Source organism: Poecilia formosa, unplaced genomic scaffold (genome assembly GCF_000485575.1).
Source record: "Poecilia formosa unplaced genomic scaffold, Poecilia_formosa-5.1.2 Scaffold192, whole genome shotgun sequence".
Classification (NCBI taxonomy): domain Eukaryota; kingdom Metazoa; phylum Chordata; class Actinopteri; order Cyprinodontiformes; family Poeciliidae; genus Poecilia; species Poecilia formosa.
Window position 1 is genome coordinate 515918 of NW_006800131.1, and position 19797 is coordinate 535714.

At 37.5% G+C, this 19797-nt stretch overlaps 5 protein-coding genes across 6 annotated transcripts; 2 read left to right on the forward strand and 3 right to left on the reverse strand.

Moving 5' to 3' along the window:
• Positions 1–172: 172 nt before the first annotated feature.
• LOC103147939 (zinc finger protein 84-like) lies at positions 173–3475 on the forward strand. Its single transcript, XM_007566516.2, has 3 exons — positions 173–543; positions 1288–2199; positions 2376–3475. The coding sequence occupies exons 1-3, from the start codon at positions 519–521 to the stop codon at positions 3056–3058; spliced, it is 1620 nt and encodes a 539-aa protein (XP_007566578.1). The 5' UTR covers positions 173–518; the 3' UTR covers positions 3059–3475.
• A 903-nt stretch (positions 3476–4378) lies between these two features.
• On the reverse strand, positions 4379–7520 carry LOC103147941 (zinc finger protein 391-like). The gene is made up of 2 exons (XM_007566519.2): positions 7004–7520; positions 4379–6468 (listed from the first exon to the last, which is right to left on the reverse strand). Exons 1-2 carry the CDS (start codon positions 7047–7049, stop codon positions 5237–5239), a joined length of 1278 nt encoding a protein of 425 aa, XP_007566581.1. The 5' UTR covers positions 7050–7520; the 3' UTR covers positions 4379–5236.
• Positions 7521–7940: 420 nt separating this feature from the next.
• Positions 7941–11731, reverse strand: LOC103147940 (gastrula zinc finger protein XlCGF52.1-like). The gene is made up of 2 exons (XM_007566518.2): positions 11334–11731; positions 7941–10219 (listed from the first exon to the last, which is right to left on the reverse strand). The coding sequence occupies exons 1-2, from the start codon at positions 11377–11379 to the stop codon at positions 9054–9056; spliced, it is 1212 nt and encodes a 403-aa protein (XP_007566580.1). The 5' UTR covers positions 11380–11731; the 3' UTR covers positions 7941–9053.
• A 647-nt stretch (positions 11732–12378) lies between these two features.
• Positions 12379–15654, reverse strand: LOC103147942 (gastrula zinc finger protein XlCGF8.2DB-like). Of its 2 annotated transcripts, XM_016678879.1 has the most exons (3): positions 15227–15654; positions 14482–14553; positions 12379–14357 (listed from the first exon to the last, which is right to left on the reverse strand). In XM_016678879.1, exon 3 carries the CDS (start codon positions 14341–14343, stop codon positions 13204–13206), a length of 1140 nt encoding a protein of 379 aa, XP_016534365.1. In that variant the 5' UTR covers positions 14344–14357; positions 14482–14553; positions 15227–15654; the 3' UTR covers positions 12379–13203. The 2 variants fall into 2 exon arrangements, with proteins under 2 accessions (XP_016534365.1, XP_007566582.1); XM_007566520.2 differs by lacking the exon at positions 14482–14553 and having other exon boundaries at positions 15227–15653.
• A 243-nt stretch (positions 15655–15897) lies between these two features.
• LOC103147943 (zinc finger protein OZF-like) lies at positions 15898–18917 on the forward strand. Its single transcript, XM_007566521.2, has 2 exons — positions 15898–16251; positions 16992–18917. The coding sequence occupies exons 1-2, from the start codon at positions 16194–16196 to the stop codon at positions 18116–18118; spliced, it is 1185 nt and encodes a 394-aa protein (XP_007566583.1). The 5' UTR covers positions 15898–16193; the 3' UTR covers positions 18119–18917.
• Positions 18918–19797: the final 880 nt, after the last annotated feature.

Genomic DNA, 19797 nt, shown 5'->3' on the forward strand with positions numbered 1-19797 from the left:
ATTATACTTCATAAAAAAAACCTAAACATTTTAATAGATAAATGTGGGTTGAATTATAAGTACGTACCCGTTTAAAAGTTATTTTGGAAAGATACTTTTAATCGGACCCAGCGCGAAATCAGAACACACATTATTCTAACTGTAAATGCAGCCGTTGACGCACAAGCTTTTAGTTTGAAGGACTCGATCACTACCGGAAGTGACGGTAGCTATTTAAACAAATCGGAGCTCATTCAGCAAGTCTTGCGAATCGGTGTTGAACCACCCTTTGGCGTGTCCGAAAATATACTTATAATGTGTTTATGTTGTTTTTATTCTCCTCGTGAAGTTTGGTTTTATCTGATTTTTTTTCTCTCTCCCGGAAGCAGCAGAAGCGCGTAGAGTTAGCCTAGCCTAGCCTGCGAACTGGAAACAGTGAGTCAGACACATTGATGAAGAACAGATTCATTTTCTGATGAAGGTTAGGTGGAGAAGGGTCTCAGAAGGTCTCAGCGTCGGAGAAAAGACAATTAACAGAGATGGAGGAACCGACACGCAGTGACGGTAAAACTACATATCTCTGACTGGAAATACTAGAAAATATCACTGAGTTGACTAACAGGACTTTTAGATTGAATTCAGAAGCACTAAACTAGATTTTTGAAATGATCGCCAAGTAGTTAAAATAATAATAAAAGAAGAGCTTCCGCATTTTAAAATCTGGCATCTTAATGTAAAAAGAAAACGGATTGAATTTATTGAGTGCTTTTGTAATCATACTGAGCACTAAAAGCGGTTTTAAAGAGCCACATTCACCGAGCTTCACTCCCAAACTGCACCAATATGCACACTGATAGGCTTTGGTGGCAGCAGGTTTCCTTTTTTCTAATGTAAATATCTTTTATTGTCCCACCAGTGGTGAAATTCAGGTGCAACAGCAGCCAGTTAAAATAAGATGCGTGTTTTCACACAAAGGTAAAAAAATAAATTAGAATAAGAGTCTACAGTAAGGACAAATTTACAATATTAGACAAGTAATAAAGCACAGCTATAAAGTTAAGATTATGCATCCAATTATTGTTTTTAAAATTCAACACAAAATAAATTAATATGACATTCATTCATATCACGACTGCAACAGCAACAATGTGTGATGTCACTGGAATGAGATCCATCCTTCCATTGTTCATGTGTATGTTTTTCATGTGTAAAATAATGAATTTACATTTTTGCCAAATAACTACAAACTGATTGCTGCCACCTTTGGGTCTGTTTCCTCAAACCTTTCACTGTTTGTGTTTCCCACAGATGTCCAGCAGGACGACCTACAGATTAAACAGGAACAGGATGAGGCTGAGGTCACAGAGTTTGTATTCAATCCTGTTGAAAATGAAGATGAGGAAGACTTTTCTCAGTCTTTGGAGCTTTATCACATCCAGACTGAGAACAGGAACCCGGTGGGACCAGAATCGCTCTCATCTAAACCTCCAGAGGCTTCAGAGGAAAACTGCAGAGAGAGCGGTGGATCTTCATTAGGTGTTATGAGTGCGAAAAAGGTCTACAGCTGCTCCGAATGTGGGAAAACCTTCAACAGCCGACCATGTCTGGTAAGACACCACAGAATCCACTCTGAAGAAAAACCCTTCAGTTGCTCCTTCTGTGACCAGAAGTTCAGCAGGAGGGAAAGCGTAACTCGCCACATGAGGTGTCACACTGAGGAAAAACCTTTCGGCTGCTCAGTTTGTGAACAAAAGTTCAGCCGAAAGGAGAGTCTGACGTATCACATGACCTACCACACTAAAGAAAAACCTCACAGCTGCTCCATCTGTAACAAAGCTTTCACTTCAAAACGAAATCTGATGGAGCACGGGAGAATCCACACGGATGAAAGGCCGTTCAGCTGCTCTATCTGCAAGGCTACTTTCAAGCGGAAATACACACTGGTGGAGCACACTAGAAGCCACACCGGACAGAAACCGTACAGATGCTCACTGTGCGGCCAGAGCTTCAGTCATGGGATCAGCCTGACCCGTCACATGAGATGTCACACGGGACAGAAACCCTACAGTTGTCCCATCTGTAAGGCTGCTTTCAAACTCAAGAACGCCTTGACAGAGCACACCAGGATTCACACTGGAGAGAAACCATTCAGCTGCACTGTCTGTAAGGCTGCGTTCAGGAGGAACCAGGACGTTGTGAAGCACACCAAGATCCATGCAGGTTTTTCTTTTTCTCTTTCTTTCTTTTCTTCTCACTCGTTCTTTCTGGCTTTCTTTCTTTCCTTCTTGTAGTAAATTCTGATGTCAATGTATATTAATTGAAAAAATAAATGTGTGAACATTAAAAATAAACATTTTCTTTCATTTTCTTCTCTTTTCTTTTCCTTGTTTCTGCAGGTGTCCAGCAGCTGTTGGTGATTAAAGTGGAGCCTTTGCATCAGGAGAGCAGCTCTAGTCCCAAACTGGTCCAGGAACAGCCTAACCCTCAACAGATTAAGGAGGAAACGGAGGAGGCTGAGATTACCGAGCTCAGATTACCTGCCATCCCCGTGAAGAGCAGAGATGTTAAAAACAAATCTCTGTTGTCACAAATTCATCCCAGTCAAGCTGAGGAGAGCATAGACTCTGTGAGCCTGGAGCCGAGTCTAGATCAGCATTTAGAGTCATCCTGCGATAAGGAGCCGGGTTTAGACTCTCTGCAGAACGGCCCAGTTAGTGAAACTGCCTGCGAGAGCGGCAAGAAGCTCCACAGGTGCTCCGAGTGCGGTAAAATTTTTAACCATCGGGCAGATCTGTTGAGACACAACCGAGTCCACACAGGAGAGCGACCCTTCGAATGTTCAGTTTGTAACGCGGCGTTTAGAAGAAAATACACGCTAGCAGAGCACATGAGGACACACACCGGAGAGAAACCGTACAACTGCTCCCTTTGTGAGCAAAGCTTTGGCCGTAAGTCCAGTCTCACCTGCCACATGAGCTGTCACAGCGCAGAAAAACCTCTCCAATGTTCACTTTGTGAGGCCAAGTTTAGGGATAAACATGATCTTGTTGAACACACAAAGACCCACACAGGGTCTTAACTGTTGGGTTCTACAGTTCGGGGTCAAAGGTTCACGTGGTTGCATGCAGTGCACGCTCAAAGAAGAAATTTCAGTTCTGTTTGTAAAAACACAAGAGGCAGAGATGAGCAGTTATCACAAGGATTCTGATTTATCAACAGTAAACTAATTTATTATGAATAAAAACTGCAAACCCAGATTCACTCTTGGTTTCATAACAGCAGAAACTGAATCAGAATTTATGAAAATATCCTCTGTTGCCATGTTTTAACAGTAATCCTGTTAAAAAAATGAACAAGTTTCATGTTTCTGAATTAAAATGTTTTCTTTTTCTTTCATTGGTGTGATGTAATAATGTAATGTTGAATATGTATTTTGTTGGGCTATAAGCAGAAAATTGCCATAATAGAAATAAATATGGAAGAGGTTAAAGTCACTGAAAATGACTTTTCTCAGATTTTTCCACAGAATTCACTTTTTTCTTAGAATTGCGACTTTTTTCTATATTTCTGACTTTCTTAGAACTTTTAGTTTTTCTTAGAATTCTATTTATTGAAAATTTTGACTTAGAATTTTTACTTTATTCCTCAGAATTCTGGCATTTTTTCTTGCTATTTTTCTTAAAATGCTTTTTTTTTTAGAATTCTGACTTCAGAAACATGAGTTGTGTCGAAATAGAGCCAACTTTCTGGAAGAAAATGTCAGATTTATGTGATTTTGTTTTTTGTGTTTCAGAGGAAGTCAGAATTCTGAGGGAAACTTTTTTTTCAGTGGCCATAATCCTCTTTCATAAAGACTTGAAAACATCAGTTGATGTGTAATTAATCTAAATGATGTTTCACTTTGTGAATAAAAAATGAACTTATCAATGGTATCCTAATTTATTGACATATGTATTTACTTATGTTAGTGGGGACCTGACTTGAATGTCCTAAGTTTCCTCAGGTTGAGAATTTTTTTTTTATATTTGTTTCCAGCCAAATAAGAAAAAGATCTAAAGAATATATCTTTGGTGCTTTTTAATTACATTTCTCCACTTACAGAGTGGTGCAGTTGGTGGAATTGAAGCCTTATAGCAAGAAGGTTGTGGGTTCAATTCCCAGTCCAAGGTCTTTCTCCATTTAGTTTGCAGGTTGTCTCTAATTGATTTCTCTAAATTCTCCTCCTTAGGTGTGAGTGTGTGCATGCATCAATCAAAAATTAAAAAACGAGAATAGTTAAAAACCATTGCTGTAGCAACAACTTTAGCATGTTTTCAGATATTTGTCTAGATGTAAAATAAAACAAAAAAACTTGTATGGTCAGCAGGGATATAATGGTGTATATAACTACATATTTTCCCAAGTAGTTAAAATAATTCTCACCTCAGAAGAATGTCTTCAGATGTTTTTATTGTCATCTTAAGTGCCATCAGCAGTCCAGTTAAAGTTCATACATTTCTGTTACACGCAGAAACACCATGACTGTCAACAGTTTCTTTGCCATTAACTATGACATTGCAGAAATTGAAATTATGCAAAATAAATGTACTTAATGGAAGCATGCCAATTTCAGAAAAAAAATTTCAATAAAGTTTTTGATGAAGTGATTTGTTGACATATCACAACTGATGTATTTCACAAAACTGCAATGAAAACACTTTCATCACATGAGTCATGTGATGAAGTTACTTTTATTTATTGTAATTACTGATAAGACTATATGCTTTTATTTTGGTAACTCTCTTGTTGAGGTTGCTATAACAAAACACAGTTCTACCTGAGAGGCTTAGCTGCAACAAACAGAAAAGTTAACAGTAAAACAGAAAACAGGATAAAAAGCTACTCAATTTCAGCTTTAGGCTTAGTTACTAACAAGAAACTGGATTTAAGTTTATTTGAGCATCTTGAAAATAATTTTTTTGATGATATTCTGAAGAGCTAAATCTTTTTCACAGTTTTGTAGGAACCTCTAATCACCTTAGATTGACACCAACAAGCTGATGCAGCTTCTGAATCCATCACTGTGAGCAAAGATGAAGCACAATTACTATGTTCTTAAAAAAATAAAACATCTAGTAATCTCTCTCTCTCTGTGTGTGTGTGTGTGTCTTATGGGTTTCTCAAACTGCAGAATAAAATGTGAATTATTTTTACTCAGACAAGGCACAAACTTCCAGTTAACACATCAACAGATCGACCCGTCTATGCAGCTGAAAATTTATTTCCCTGTGTGGATTTTTTTGTGTCTCAGAAAAGTTTTTTCCCATTTGAACGTTTCCTTGCAGATGGAGCAACTAAGAGGTTTTTCTTTTGAGTGACTTCTCATGTGGCGCCTCAGACTCACACAGTGCATGAAGCTCCTGCCACAGTCTGAGCAGCTGTAAGGTCTCTCTCTAGTGTGGGTTCTCGTGTGTTCTGTTAAGGTGTACCTCCTCTTAAAAGCTGCATTACAAACAGAGCAGGTGTAGGGTTTCTCTTCTGCGTGATCTCTCATGTGGACGGTTAGATATGACCTGTGAGCAAAGCTCCGGCTGCAGATGGAGCAGCTGTACGGCCTCTCCTTAGTGTGGGTTCTGGTGTGTTCTGTTAATGTGTACCTCCTTTTAAAAGCTGCGTTGCAGATAGAACATCTAAATGGTTTCTCCTCTGTGTGGATCCTAGTGTGTTCCATTAAAGTTACTTCCAAAGTAAAGGATTTGTCACAGAAGGAGCAGCTGTAGGGTTTTTTTTCAGTATGACGTCTCATGTGGTAAGTTACGCTTTCCTTCCTTTTGAATGTTTTTCCGCAAACAGAGCAGCTGAAAGGTTTCTCTGCAGAGTGCCGCCTCATATGGGAGGTGACGTCTTCCTTTCTTCTGAACATCTGACCGCAGACAGAGCAGCTAAAAGGTTTCTCTTCACTGTGCAGGCTCATGTGCTGGACTAAACCATGTTTCCATGTGAAAGCTTTGTTGCAGATGGAGCAGCTGAACGGTTTCTCTCCTGTGTGGATTCTATTGTGTCTTATTAAATATGATCTGCTGTTAAATGTTTTTTTACACTCAGCACAGCTGTGCAACTTTTCTCCACCATCACATATCATATTAACTTCAGAAACTTGCTTTTTTCTCACAGAGTCCAAACCTGACTGAGATTCGTTGTTATCCCAGTCTCCATCACTGACATCCGTCTCTGAACCAGAAGTTTTATATTTACTGTCTGATTCAAAACATTCATCTAGTTCCAGTCCAACAGAGTTCTTTTTGGATTTGTCAAGAAGATGTTTTGAGGGTTGAGGTTTCTCTTTATCATCCTCACTCTTAGTAGATACAGGATCAAATATAAACTCAGTGATCTCATTCTCCTCCTGTTCCTCTTTGATCTGGGGAGGCTTCTGGTCCTCCTGGTCTGGACTTTCACTCCAGTTCTCAGCAAGAAGTTCCTCTTTGATCACCACCAGCTGCTGGACGTCTGCAGGAAAAAGAAGCAAGAGCAAAGACAAAAAAAACAAAACTCTTAATGTCAATAATATACATTTAATTACACAATTAATCCAACTTTACAGCTTCAAATAAAAATGTTGTCACATGAGCTGACAATGGCTGTTTAATTATAAAGTCTTGATGGAGAAATAACATCTATAAAATAACATATTGAGATTAAAACATCTTAAGTGCCTAATGGATCTAATTTGCATCATGCCTAAATTTACACATTGTTCAAATTGTTAACCTTTGATTAATTTAACATTTGATTGACAGAAAAACAATAACACTTTTGAATAATTGTATATAAATTCATGTATTATTCGGTTATTAAAATACTCAAGCAGAAGCTAAAAGTGTGGGGCATTAAAATATTCTGTTTCAAAGCTACTCAAATACGTGTAGCTAATTACTACACACACATGAATTTATGCATATATAATTAATACACATATTTTTATATTTGTAATGAAACTACAATTGATCTTCATAGCAATTTACAGAATGTATAAGATAATTACCTTTAAAATCAGATTCTTTCTGGTCACTCAGTGCTGCTTCCTCCATCTCTGTTGTCTTTTCTTTAAAGCTCTTAACCGGTGAGGTTTTCACACAACCACAGCAGAACCTCTCCTCTTTTTCTCCATCATAAGGAGTCTGTTCTCCATCAAACTGTATCCCTGACTCGCTGTGCTCCTCGGTGCTGACGGTCTGCTTCCAGCTAACAAGCTAAGCTAACACTGCGGCTGCTTCCGGGAGGAAATTCAGATAAAATAATAACTTCAAGAGGATAAACATGGTCGTCGGTTTTTAAAGCATGTTTACAAAATAAAATGAAGCGCGACACATCATGGGAATTTACATTAAATAAACCGTAATCCTGTTTTTGTTCGCACAGCCTTCATTGTTACTGCTAGCAGAAAGCAACTTCCGTTTGTGCTGAGGTCGTTTCAAAATAAAAGCGCGAATTGGATAAATTAAATATCCGTTTCTCTCACTTATTCTTTATTGGAGACAGTAATCAGGAAGAAAATATTTTACTTCATATTGATAATTGATAAGTTACTGTAAGATAAAACATTAAAACGATAAATATGAAGATTTAATCCACTCTTTACCTTTATATTGCATCAGGTTTTTCAATCTATGATGACTTTACTATGTTCTCTCTGTCACCAAACTTGTATTTTTATTGTAGACAATCACATGCAAAAAATCTTCGCACAGAAAAAACACAATTTTTAAAATTTTAATGATGCCACCGCTTGTTGTTCCAGTAGTGTTTCACTTTTATTAAACTCTCTAATGTAAGTTTAATTTGCGGATATTTTAACATGTGCATCTCTAACACTGCAAACTAAACTTGCTGTACTGTGCCGTTGTATGAATTGCTGTATTTTGATCTAAAATGTATTTTTTTATATTAAATCATTTTTAAGACAGAAATCATTCATGGGCATCAGACATGCAGCAGAGTTTATTAATGTTACACATCAATTAAAGAGGCACAACAAAATCCAAACAGGGCAAATTGTTACACTTTGCATAAAAAATATTCACACCCCTGAATTTTTCACATTTTTGTCACTTTGAAACAATAAAAATCTCTGTTTTTTCTTGCATTTTATGTAAAGTAAAAATGAGTCTTTTGGGTTAAACAATAAAGCTTATCTCTATATGATTGGACAGAGAACCTCAATTTTGAACTCTCACCACAGATTCTCAGTTAACCCTATGTCTGAATTTTCACTGGGACACTTTGAAACATTACAACAGTTTAAAGCATTTACAACTCTAGTCCTTGTTTTTTGCTGTCCTGCAAATTTTTGGTTACATTCCTGCAACAACAGTGAATCAAAAAGCTAGCCATGCGCAGTTAGCAATTTTGTTGCTACATTTAGTTACTTTTCGGACAACAAAAATCGGCTTTGACTAAAATTGGTAATCAGCCATAAAACTGCCTATTTATTATGAGATTCGTCTGTCAGATTAAAGTATGCTTTGAAAACAGCCTTTAATCCAAAATTAAACATAATTTTTTACAAAGCCAACATTTCTGTCCTGCATGTGTTTTTTGTTGGTTTAATGTAGTATTTTAATCTGAAATGCTGCATTTTCATTCGTTTAAAGTAAAAAAAAAATCATTCTAATTAAGAAATAAAAGTTTAAAAACATCGCTCTGTGTGTAACAAATTTATATAATGTGTTCCACTTAAAGTTAAGTCACTGAAATGAACTTTTTAAATAATATTCAGATTTACTGAACAATGAACCTCCATCCCACGCTCACATTTTTGTCCATCCATCCAAACAACATCTGCTACACATTTCATAAAAACCTAGTCACTGCTTGTTCCACCCACAGTAGCGATGAATACCATCAACCGATTGCAATAACTGATAAAATAATACTGAAAACAATCATTCTCCTCCCGCCACACCATTATTCACTACTTATTGTTGGATTAATGAAAATCCCGGCCTGCTGTTTGTTGTTGTAGCATTAGAAAACGTAGTAAATTTTAATGAGTATGAATACATTTGCAAAGCGCTGCGTCTCTACTTCACTGGTTATTCACCTGTGTGATTTTTCACGTGTTTTACACAAGCACTTTTCCATTTGAATGTTGCGTGACAGATGGGGCAGCTGAAAGGCTTTTCTTCTGTGTGACTTCTCATGTGGCGCTTCAGGCTGTTAGACTGACGAAAGCTTCGGCCGCAGACTGAACAACTGAAAGGTTTCTCTCCGGTGTGGATTTTTTGGTGCTCTGTCAGATAGGCTTTTCTTTTAAAAGCAGTTTTACAGACAGAGCAGCTGAATGGTCTGTCCTCTGTGTGAAATTTTGTATGTTCCATCAAAGTTACTTTCAGAGTAAAAGCTTTGTTACAGACAGAACAGCTGTAGGGTCTCTCTTTAGTGTGATGCGTCATGTGATAGCTTAAACTTTCCTTCCTGCCAAACTTTTGTCCACAGATGGAGCAACTGAACGGCTTTTCTTCAGTGTGACATCTCATGTGCCGAATAACATTTTCCTTCCTGTTGAACTTTTTCCCACAAACAGAGCAGCTGAAAGGTTTTTCTGATGAGTGACATCTCATGTGAGAGGTCACAGACTCCTTTCTCGAGAACCTCTGACCACAGACCGAGCAGCTGAAAGGTTTTTCTCCACTGTGCGTTCTCATATGTATAACCAAGCCTCGTTTCCATGTGAACGATTTGCTACAGATGGAACAGCTGAAGGGTTTCTCTCCTGTGTGGATTCTGTTGTGTCGTACCAAACATGATCTGCGTTTGAATGCTTTACTACATTCACTACAGATGTGAAGCTTCTCATCTCTCTCACAGCTTCCATCACCTATAGGAGATTTGTTGTTTCTCACAGAGTCTGAACCAGATTCAGCTTCGCTGCTCTCCTCCCAGTTCCCATCACTGACGTCCGTCTCTGAAGAACCCGATGCTTTGTCTTCCTCGTCAGTTTCCAAACATTCATCTGGTTCTGGTCCTGTATCGTCTCTGTTCGGCCCCGTCTGGTCATGACGAAGCTCTGAGAGCTGAGGTTTCTCTTCATCATCTTCATTTTTTACAGATACAGGATCAAATAAGAACTCGGTGATCTCATTTTCCTCCTGTTCTTCTTTAATCTGTGGAGGCTTCTGGTCCTCCTGGTCTGGTCTGGGACTCCAGTCCTCCTCCTCAAGAGGAAGCTCTTCTTTAACCACCGTCAGCTGCTGGACGTCTGCAGGAAACACACACAGCTTCTAAAACCAGTTCCCATATTAAAAATCAAATCAGTCCTCTTTGGTGTGTTTCCACTGTAGTATAATTTTTCCTTTTCTTTTACTTCTGTCTTTGGTTTTGAGTCTTTCAGGAGAAATTAGTTGTGGCTGACCTTGGGTCAAGTTAGCCCCTTTACCATTTAATTCCTACATTTTTCTTCCTATTTCTATTTTAAATCTGCAATACCCATATAATTACTTCAAACCAACAAGTATTTTCACAAGTAATAGGAAAATGTATTAAAAAAACAAACAAAACTCATAGAATTTAGTTCATTTATCGATAATCAGAAAAAAATTGCATGTCTCTCCATCCATATTTCGGTTCTAATGTCTATTGGGGCCAGTTGAGCTTTCAGTGTCAGATTATGGAGACTGATAAACCAAAATAACAACGTGACAAGCTGCACTTATTTCTTTATGTTAGTAAATATCATTTAATAGGAACATAACCAAATTTACATACAGACTATAAACACATTACAGAAAATTACATGCATTTTTATTAAAACAGGCACAGATTCCAAACTGGTTAAAACTATTGTCTGTAGTCTTGTATCTATAGTATTATTATTACTATATTAAACACATATGTACACAATTTATACAGGTATACTTTGTCTTAATAAACTTGACATTTTAGGATTAACATTTCCTGCAATTTTGTGTTGGTGTACTTCTGTTCGATAACTTTCCTGCTGAAACTAAGGGATTATAATATTTTTATACAGTTGCTTTAGTTTGTAACATTTTTCTTCTTAGAAAAATCTGCTTTTCCAACTAGAGCAATAGTTTTACATTTTAGGAAACTAAATCAGTGTAAAAATAAAAATTTCAACTCCATTTAACCTCATCAGAGATTTATAAACAACATGTTTGCTAAGATAAGCAATTTTGTACATAAGATTTTATTGTATAGGTCAGCAATAGTTCTTTATATTCGTTATTTGTATAAATGGAAAAGTATTGCTGCAAGTTTGTCTCGTTTTATTTCTGCCTCATGTTTTCAGTTGGGTTTATTTTTTGTTGACTTAATATCAACACAATAATAGAGCTTTAGAAAAGCCTAATTACCATAAAAGTCGGAGTCCATCTGCTCACTGAGTGTCGGTTCCTCCATTGTTTCGCTTCATTTTTTAGGTTTTCACCTGGTCACAGCAGAAACCTCTCTCCTTACACTCCATCAGAAACGGTCTGTTCTCGATCAAAGCGTCTCTGAATCGCTGACTGTCTGTTTCCAGCTAACGGAAGATGCTAATACTCAGAGCTCCCGTTGTTCCCGAGAGGAAACCAATACAAACAACAAAAAATATTTACTCCTCAAAGACGATAAAAATCCCCTGTGGTTTTCAAAGCATGTTTAAAAGACCATCAAAGGTTGACAGCACATGAAAAAGCAAACTGGGGAAGGGAAACAATACTTTTTTTCGCTCACTAGCAACTGCTGCTAGGAGACAATAACTTCCGGTAGCGAGCGGGTCATATTAGCCTTCAAAATAAAAGCTCGATCTGTATCCCGCCCGACGAAATCTGTAAAAAGCGCTTTATTGTCTGTACTGGTACATTTAACATTAGGCTACAATTCTACACATAAAAAGGAAATTATTTAATCACAATATTCAAAATGATTTTAAATAAATTACATTTGAAGTTCATACTGAGTGAAAGAACACCAGAACCACTTTATATTTGGGTGGAAATTAATTCTTGGAATGCTTAAAATATATAGCTGTGTTATTATTTAACTTATATTTTGACTGGAAATATCTCAAAAATATGCTTGGGAGACAGCAACGTGCCAGTTGTTTTCTAGATGGAGTTATACTGCCATCTAGTGGTCAAATAACCAAACTAAATCCATCGTCATCCTTGGAGAGCTTTATTTTTGTTGAAAACATTGAAAGCTTTACCTGTGGTATGTTAAGATTTATATATTGGTTTAATAATCTTGTTAATATTTTTCATCATCTGTACCACAAAGTCTTTAAGAATACCTACATAATTGTATTTTCAGATGGAAATCCGGTGTGGATTTACTTGTGTATGTGTACTTTGACTATTAAACAGTCTCAGAGAAACACACAAGGCAGACATATAAAAAAAGTCACACATACAGAGATCAGAGATGCAGTTGAGTTTATTTCAGATGACAAATCAAATAAATAATCCTCACCAAAATGACTAAGCGCATCTAAAACAAGTCGGTTTTCAATCGTTTACTTTTAATGCATTTCTAAAACCTACGGTGCCTTTACTACCATGTAGTTGTAATGAAAGGGAACATTTTAAAAGTGGACAATTTAAATATGCTGAAAATATTATTTAATTACAAACTTCCAACTCTTTTATTTTAGGACAAAAACAACCTGCAATTAAACAGGAATCATCATGTATTAATTTTGCATGAAACTGTCAAACTCGGAGGGCGAGGCTATCACTGCTACAGATAATGTGATTGGTCTGCAGTTAAGGGGTTGGGCAGGAGTATTAATTAGATTCTGGTGTTTTGCTTTAGGAATCAATGATGAATGCTTAAATAATTTCAGAATGAAGCGAGAAATGTACAATAATTAAAGTCTACAACAAACATGTATGATTTTAACTCAAAATAAAAACAAACTTTAGTTACACAAACATTTAACAGTTGGGTAGGTAAAAAATTGATACAATAATGTGTTTTTTAATTATGTATTACAATTTCAATTAAAATAAATACATATATAAATACTCACCAAACTTAATTGACTGGGACACATGGATAAGTTTTAATTTGTTTATTTTTTGTCTGTTCTTTTGTTAAAAATGACATGATTTTTCCTGTGGTATTTCCATATTATATTTAAACAGAGCAGATTCAACGTGAGCTCACCTGCCACTGAAAACATGACCAGACTTTGTCTAACCTTCGTGGATATTTAGTAAGAGTCTGTTCACAGGATGAAAATTATTCACCGCAGTGTAGTTTTGTGTGCGTCAGAAAAGTTTGTTTCCATTTGAACGTCTTGTTGCAGGTGGAGCAGCTATAAGGTTTTTCTCCCGTGTGACCCCTCATATGACGAGTTAAACTGATAAGTTGAACAAAACTTCGTCCACAAACAGAGCAACTGTAAGGTCTCTCTCCAGTGTGGGTTTTTGTGTGTTCTGCTAAAGTATGTTTCCTTTTAAAAGCTGCACCACAGACAGAACAGGTGAATGGTCTTTCCTCTGAATGGATTCTCGTGTGCTCCGTTAAAGTTATTTTCAAAGTAAAAGCTTTGTTACAGACGGAGCAGCTGTACGGTTTTTCTTCAGTGTGATGAGTCATGTGATAGGTCAGACTTTCCTTCCTGCCAAACTCTTGACCACAAACAGAGCAGCTGAAAGGTTTTTCTTCAGTGTGACGTCTCATGTGCCGCGTCACACTTTCCCTCCGGCTGAACTTTTGACCACAAATGGAGCAAGTGAAAGGTTTTTCTGTAGTATGACATCTCATGTGAGAGGTGACATGTATCTTCCTTCCAAACCGCTGACTACAGATGGAGCAGCTGAAGGGTTTTTCTCCACTGTGCGTTCTCATGTGTTGAGCCAAGACATGCTTCCAAGAAAAAGCTGCGTTGCAGATGGAGCAAATGAAAGGTTTCTCTCCTGTGTGGATTCTGCTGTGCCTCAAAACATCTGACTTTTGGCTAAAAGTTTTACCACATTCAGGGCAGCTGTGTAGCTTCTTACCTGTGTCATACACCATATCATTGACAGATAATGTATTAATAACAGGGTCCAATCCTGGCTTAGTTCTATCGCTCTCCTCCCAGTTTCCATCACTGACATCTGTTTCTGAAGAACCTGAAGTTTTATCTTTATCATCTGATTCTAAACATTCATCTGTTTCTAGTGAGTTTCTGTTTTCCTCAGTCTGACAGTCAGGAAACTTTGAGAGATGAGGTTTCTCCTCCTCATCCTCGCTCTTTACAGGGACAGGGTTGAATATGAACTCTATAATCTTTGTCTCTTCCTGTTCCTCTTTAATTTCAGGGCGGTTCTGGTTCTGGTCCAGTGAGGGAGTCCAGTTCTCTTCCTCAGCAGGAAGTTCCTCTTTCGTCCGCATCAGCTGCTGGATGTCTGCAGGAAACACAAACAGGTTAAAGTGCACGGCTCTCATCTGAAGTGTCATATGAAGAGCACAGGCTGCGTTTCCAGTGACATGATTTTTCCTGTGGTATTTCCATCTTATATGTCCAAGAACATTTTCCAGTTTTGGTGTCAACGCCTCAACCAGTGTAGGGATTTTATATCCTGCACGTCATCCTGGACAAGTCTGCATGAAAAGATGAGGTCAAACATGCATAAAGTCTTAATTCTGTGTATAAACCTACACAATAAACCTAAACAAAACAAAACAAAACAAAATTTAACAAAAATTAGCTCAGAATTTAAGTTTTAAAAAGAGCAAAGTAGTTTCAATTTTTAACCTACATACTCAATGTTGTTATCATTTAAACATTTTAATGTTGCTAAAGGGGAATGAAATGAAGCTACAATACTTTTCACCTTAACTTTTATCAACATTTTGTAGACAGACCTTAGCAGGTGATTCACGCTAGAAACTCTTCCCATGTAGCTGAATTAAAACAAATACTACATGTCAACAAGTTAAGGGTACAGCTTTTTTCCTCTGAGAAATCATTAAAAACTCGACATTAGTTTCATGATTTGAACAAATTAAGTATGGAGAAAAATAAGAAGGAATCTAGAGTGGCACAAACAGAGAATTATTCAATCACACTGCAGCAACGCCAGAATTAAAAATATAATCTTTAACTGCATAACATGTCAAGCCTTGAAAAGGATGGGCTACAGCAACAGAAAAATGCAAACAAAAATCGTACAATGACAACATTTAGTGCTTTGGAAAACAATCCTTAAAAACAACGTAAAGAAAAGAAGCAACAAGGCTCGTTTATTGTTACTGTTGTCTCTCTGCCTGTTACCTTGAAACCGAGAGTCCATCTGCTCTCTGTGTGTCCGTCCCTCCATCTTTGTTTTCTGATGTTTTCACACCAGCACGGCAGAAACTTTTTTCCCCTTTAACTCCATCAGATTTCCAGTCTGTCCTGCAAAACGACTCTCTCTTCCCCTGTGTGACTGGTTTGGTTCCAGCTAACATGCTAAGCTAATACCCGAAGCTGCTGTTGTTTCCGGGAATAAACGCCGTTTTAAAACTGAGAGAAAACTGTAAGAAGCGCTGTAGTTTGTACGGCATGTTTATAACATATAAGGATGGTTAAATCAACTCAGAAATGCTCAAATTTAACAATAAACAATAATTTTACATTGATTCTGCTGCTAGCAGGAAGTCACATCCGTTGGTTCTTGTTTGTGTTTAATGGCGGATCACAAACCACTTTAGGATGCATATTGCCACCTTTCGTCCCGGAGAACATACGACAGGATATAACCTGCTACACACGTTCCAATGGTAAAAAAGGGAAATTAAATGTTGTGATTTTGTCTAATTAATATATATATAAGTCTAATTAATATATATAATTTTCTTCACTTGGTGATGGACTCTCTGAAATAGATGGATTTTTAAATAATCAAATTTATTGAATAGGTCAGCGGATTTGAGGCTTTTATTTTGAAGGCCACCAGGATGTATCATGGTGCATCAACGGAAGTGGTTCATTCTAAGCGGTTGCTCTATTAGCCGTTTGTGTTCCCAACATTCAGTCGTTGTAATTAAGTAGTTAAGTGTATAATAGTTTTTTGATTGTCACGTTTTACTCAAATTGTTTTTAAAATATATTTTTTACCTGATTTGGCGTCAGTTAGGCTGCTTAGCTGCCGACGTTAGCTTGACAGTGCGTTAGCTTGAAGCAGTCAGGATGATGAAGATAAATAAGCAGACAGATTGACGGGGAGCTGGCTGTGTTTGTGTGAGAAGTAGCAGCTAAAATGTCATCGCTGGAGGATCTGAGATTAAAACCCTCCGATGAATCAACCGAAACTAACGGTAATCTGTTTTTTTTCATTGAAGTTAAATCACTTTCAGGTTGGATATTTATGAACATAATATGGTAGGTAGTGGCATGAACTTGAGTTTTTATTTATGTTTGTTTTCAGAAGAAACATTAAACATATCTTTGTATTAAAAATGGGAATTTAACATAAATGTGATAATGAATCATTCAGATATCTAATATGGGCGCAATTGGCAAAAATATAATTTTGTACGCATGCACTGCCGTCCAAAATTATTTGTGTCTTTAACTTTTCCAGTTTTTCAGCTGACAATCTCTAACATTGGTTGATTTTTAATCAATAAACCAACAGAAAGCAGTGCATTCATGGCAGGTAATTTACATTGTTGTCAAAATAAAAAAAAATACAATTTCAAATCTGTTTGTGTTTAGCTCTACGAGCTTTGCACATTGAGAAATTTCCCTCCAATTCTCTTATTGCAAGAAAATGAAAAAAGAAATATCTGTCTATATGATTCCAAATAAATACATTGATTGGCTGGATGGAATAAAATGTGAATACTTTAGTAAGGCACAATCATAAAAAAAAGATCCAGTTTCAATTCAGGATGTTTACATTTATGTTATGTTCACTTCTGTTCTAGATGTATTCAATATGTGCTTTTCTCATTTTGTTGCTTGGTACCACAGTGAGTGTTAAATAAGTTGTATTTAGACCAGGTGTATATATTTAAAGCTAAGGCGGTTTTGTGATCTGTTTTGTTTCCTGCAGACGTCCAGCAGCTGAAAGTAATCAAAGAGGAGCAGGCCCGCAGTCCCAAACTGGACCAGGATGACCAGAACCACCCACAGATTAAAGAAGAGCAGGAGGAAGCCGAGATTATTGAGTTCAAATTGAATACCATCAAGAGTGAAGAGGATGAAGAGAAATCTCAGTCTACAAAGATTCATCAAACCCAGACTGAAGAGAATGAAAACTTTATGGGACCAGAACCAGATGAATGTTCAGAATCAGATCATGAAGAAAAAAGTTCTGGTTCTTCAGAGACGGATGTCAGCGATGGAAACTGGGAGGAGAGCGGCGAACCACAGCCAAGTTTAAAATCAGGTGATATAATCTGTGACATCGAGTATAAACTACACACCTGCACTGATTGCGGGAAAGCGTTCAGCCGCAGGGAACGTCTTTTGAGACACAGAAAAGTCCACACAGGAGGGAGACCCTTCAGCTGCTCTTTTTGTGATGCAACTTTTAAAAGAAAGTATACTTTAGTCCAACACCTGAGAACCCACACAGGCGAGAAACCATTCAGCTGTTCCATCTGTGGCCAAAGCTACCGACACAGTGTGGGACTGAGCCGCCACATGAGGAGCCACACAGGGGAAAAACCGTACACCTGCTCCTTCTGTAAGGCCACCTTTAGATGGAAAAACACTTTCCTGGAGCACACGAGGATCCACACTGGGGAAAAACCCTTCAGCTGTGCCGTCTGTAACGCAACGTTCACATGGAAGAATTCCTATGTGGAACACATGAGAATTCATACGGGAGAGAGACCCTACGGCTGCACCCTGTGTGATGCATCCTTCAAAAGGAAATATACACTAAAGCAGCACATGAGAACCCACACCGGTGAGAAACCTTTCATCTGCTCCATCTGCAGTCAGAGTTATCGACACAACGCGGGTTTGAACCGTCATATGAGGAGTCACACGGGGGAGAAACCCTACACCTGCGCCGTGTGCAAGTCTGCTTTTAAATGGAAGAACGCTCTGATGGAGCACACGAGAATCCACACAGGAGAAAAACCTTTCAACTGCTCTGTCTGTGCAGCAGCTTTTAGGAGGAAACAGGACTTTGTGAACCACACGAGTTCACAGCGGAGAAAAAGCCTTTAGTTGTTCCGTTTGTGGTCAAGGATTCAGCAAAATCTTATATTTAAATTCTCACATGAGAATTCATGAAGGACAGGAACCATTGTGCTCTGCTGTCTCATGACTAAAAAAAAATCACCTTAAATGTGTTCGAAGCAGCAGGTGAGACTATTTATAAGGTAAAAAAAAACCCTCAAAAATGTTGCTTTAATATTTTAGAAAGAAGCAAAACCACTGGCTGTGGGGATTTTATTAAGGTGCCATGGATTTACTGATGTGCATAAAAAAAAATCTAACTTTTTTGGTAATTGGACGTAGTGAGTTTTTTAAAAATTAAATCTCGATTAGGGATATGAAACTCCAGTCCTTCAGCTAAAGCACTTTTTTAACACCCTTACCACATAATTAAATCGTTAGCAGGACTCTGTAGAACTGGAAGATGACAGATGTTCCCTCAACCTGGACATTAAACATACAGAATTAGGATACAATTCCTTCTTGTGAAAGTTTTTCTCATTCAATTTCAAATCATAGCTTTGCTTCATCCTAGTTTATCAAATTAGAATAAAATAGTTATTTTAGACTAAAACATGATTCAATAAGCTATACTGAATCATGAGCTTTACTGGGTTAGGGCCCCGATGATTCAGTGCATTGAATTGCACCAGATCATTGCCTTCTCCGTGTGAAATCACTGACGTGTTATTTGTTGACGTGTTATTTGTTGAAGCTCATCATGACTCAGTTTTACTTCATGTTTATGCCAAGAACAAAACTGGAATGTATTTCTAATGTGAAATAAACTTGAGCTGTATATTGTGAACATGTGAGTTAGTGTAATGTTTTAAAATAAGTCTTTTTAAGGAGATAAATAATTGAACGAAAGCCACAAGAAGACACCATTGTAACCTGCCTCAAAGCATGTAGAGAGCACAACAAACGTGAAAGATTAAGGTGTTCTGGTCTTTTTTTACCAGAACTTTCTTTTACCTGCAGTCAACAGTATGTGTGGAGGAAAACTAAGATCCATATGGTGGAAAATGGTGGTGGGATCATCATGCTGTTGGGGGGCTTTTCGTCAGCAGGAAGATGAGTGGAGCTAAGTACAGATTTATGATCTATTTTATTTAAAACAGACCGTATTAACCACTTTTCCAGGTTACTGCTCTAAGTGCCAATTTCCACCTGTAGTCACAAATCCAGCTGATAGAATTTTTCAAAAGAAAAGATTTATGAAAACATCTGGATGCTATTCAATATATATCAAAAGCATGTTGAACAGTCCTACAGAAAATCCGGTTAGAATCCGTAAACGAGTAAAGACGGAAAACAGACCTCCTTTGGCCCAGTCAAAGTCCAGCCCTGAAACAAGTGATCAGGCTGTGGTAATGCTCTAAATTTTCTTGATGTGGAAGCTGGTAAAAACTATATATATTAAGGGAATGGTAGTGAAAACTTGACTCGGTGGAGCTAAAACAGATGCCAGGTACTCTTTTCAGATTATTTTCATAATAAAACCTAATACATTGAAATAGTTTTAAAATTATGCCAACTTTGTGTTGGTTTATTGCATAAAAATTTAAATACCTTGACGTTTGCAATAGTAACAATGGGTGTGAAAACCTTTGAAATGCCCTGAATGTGTGAATGTGTGTCAGCATCAGCCTGCTTCTTATTGCAGCTCTGCAGGTTCTGGATCCAGT

Bases quoted from the DNA above. Each gene is read 5' to 3' on its own strand.
- LOC103147939 (XM_007566516.2), top strand. From the start codon at position 519: ATGGAGGAACCGACACGCAGTGACG. The intron at 544-1,287 runs GTAAAACTACAT...TGTTTCCCACAG, and splicing joins GGAACCGACACGCAGTGACG to ATGTCCAGCAGGACGACCTA. The intron at 2,200-2,375 runs GTTTTTCTTTTT...TTGTTTCTGCAG, and splicing joins GCACACCAAGATCCATGCAG to GTGTCCAGCAGCTGTTGGTG.
- LOC103147941 (XM_007566519.2), bottom strand. From the start codon at position 7,049: ATGGAGGAAGCAGCACTGAGTGACCAGAAAGAATCTGATTTTAAAG. The intron at 6,469-7,003 runs GTAATTATCTTA...TTTTTCCTGCAG, and splicing joins GAAAGAATCTGATTTTAAAG to ACGTCCAGCAGCTGGTGGTG.
- LOC103147940 (XM_007566518.2), bottom strand. From the start codon at position 11,379: ATGGAGGAACCGACACTCAGTGAGCAGATGGACTCCGACTTTTATG. The intron at 10,220-11,333 runs GTAATTAGGCTT...TGTTTCCTGCAG, and splicing joins GATGGACTCCGACTTTTATG to ACGTCCAGCAGCTGACGGTG.
- LOC103147942 (XM_007566520.2), bottom strand. From the start codon at position 15,272: ATGGAGGGACGGACACACAGAGAGCAGATGGACTCTCGGTTTCAAG. The intron at 14,358-15,226 runs GTAACAGGCAGA...TGTTTCCTGCAG, and splicing joins GATGGACTCTCGGTTTCAAG to ACATCCAGCAGCTGATGCGG.
- LOC103147943 (XM_007566521.2), top strand. From the start codon at position 16,194: ATGTCATCGCTGGAGGATCTGAGATTAAAACCCTCCGATGAATCAACC. The intron at 16,252-16,991 runs GTAATCTGTTTT...TGTTTCCTGCAG, and splicing joins TGAATCAACCGAAACTAACG to ACGTCCAGCAGCTGAAAGTA.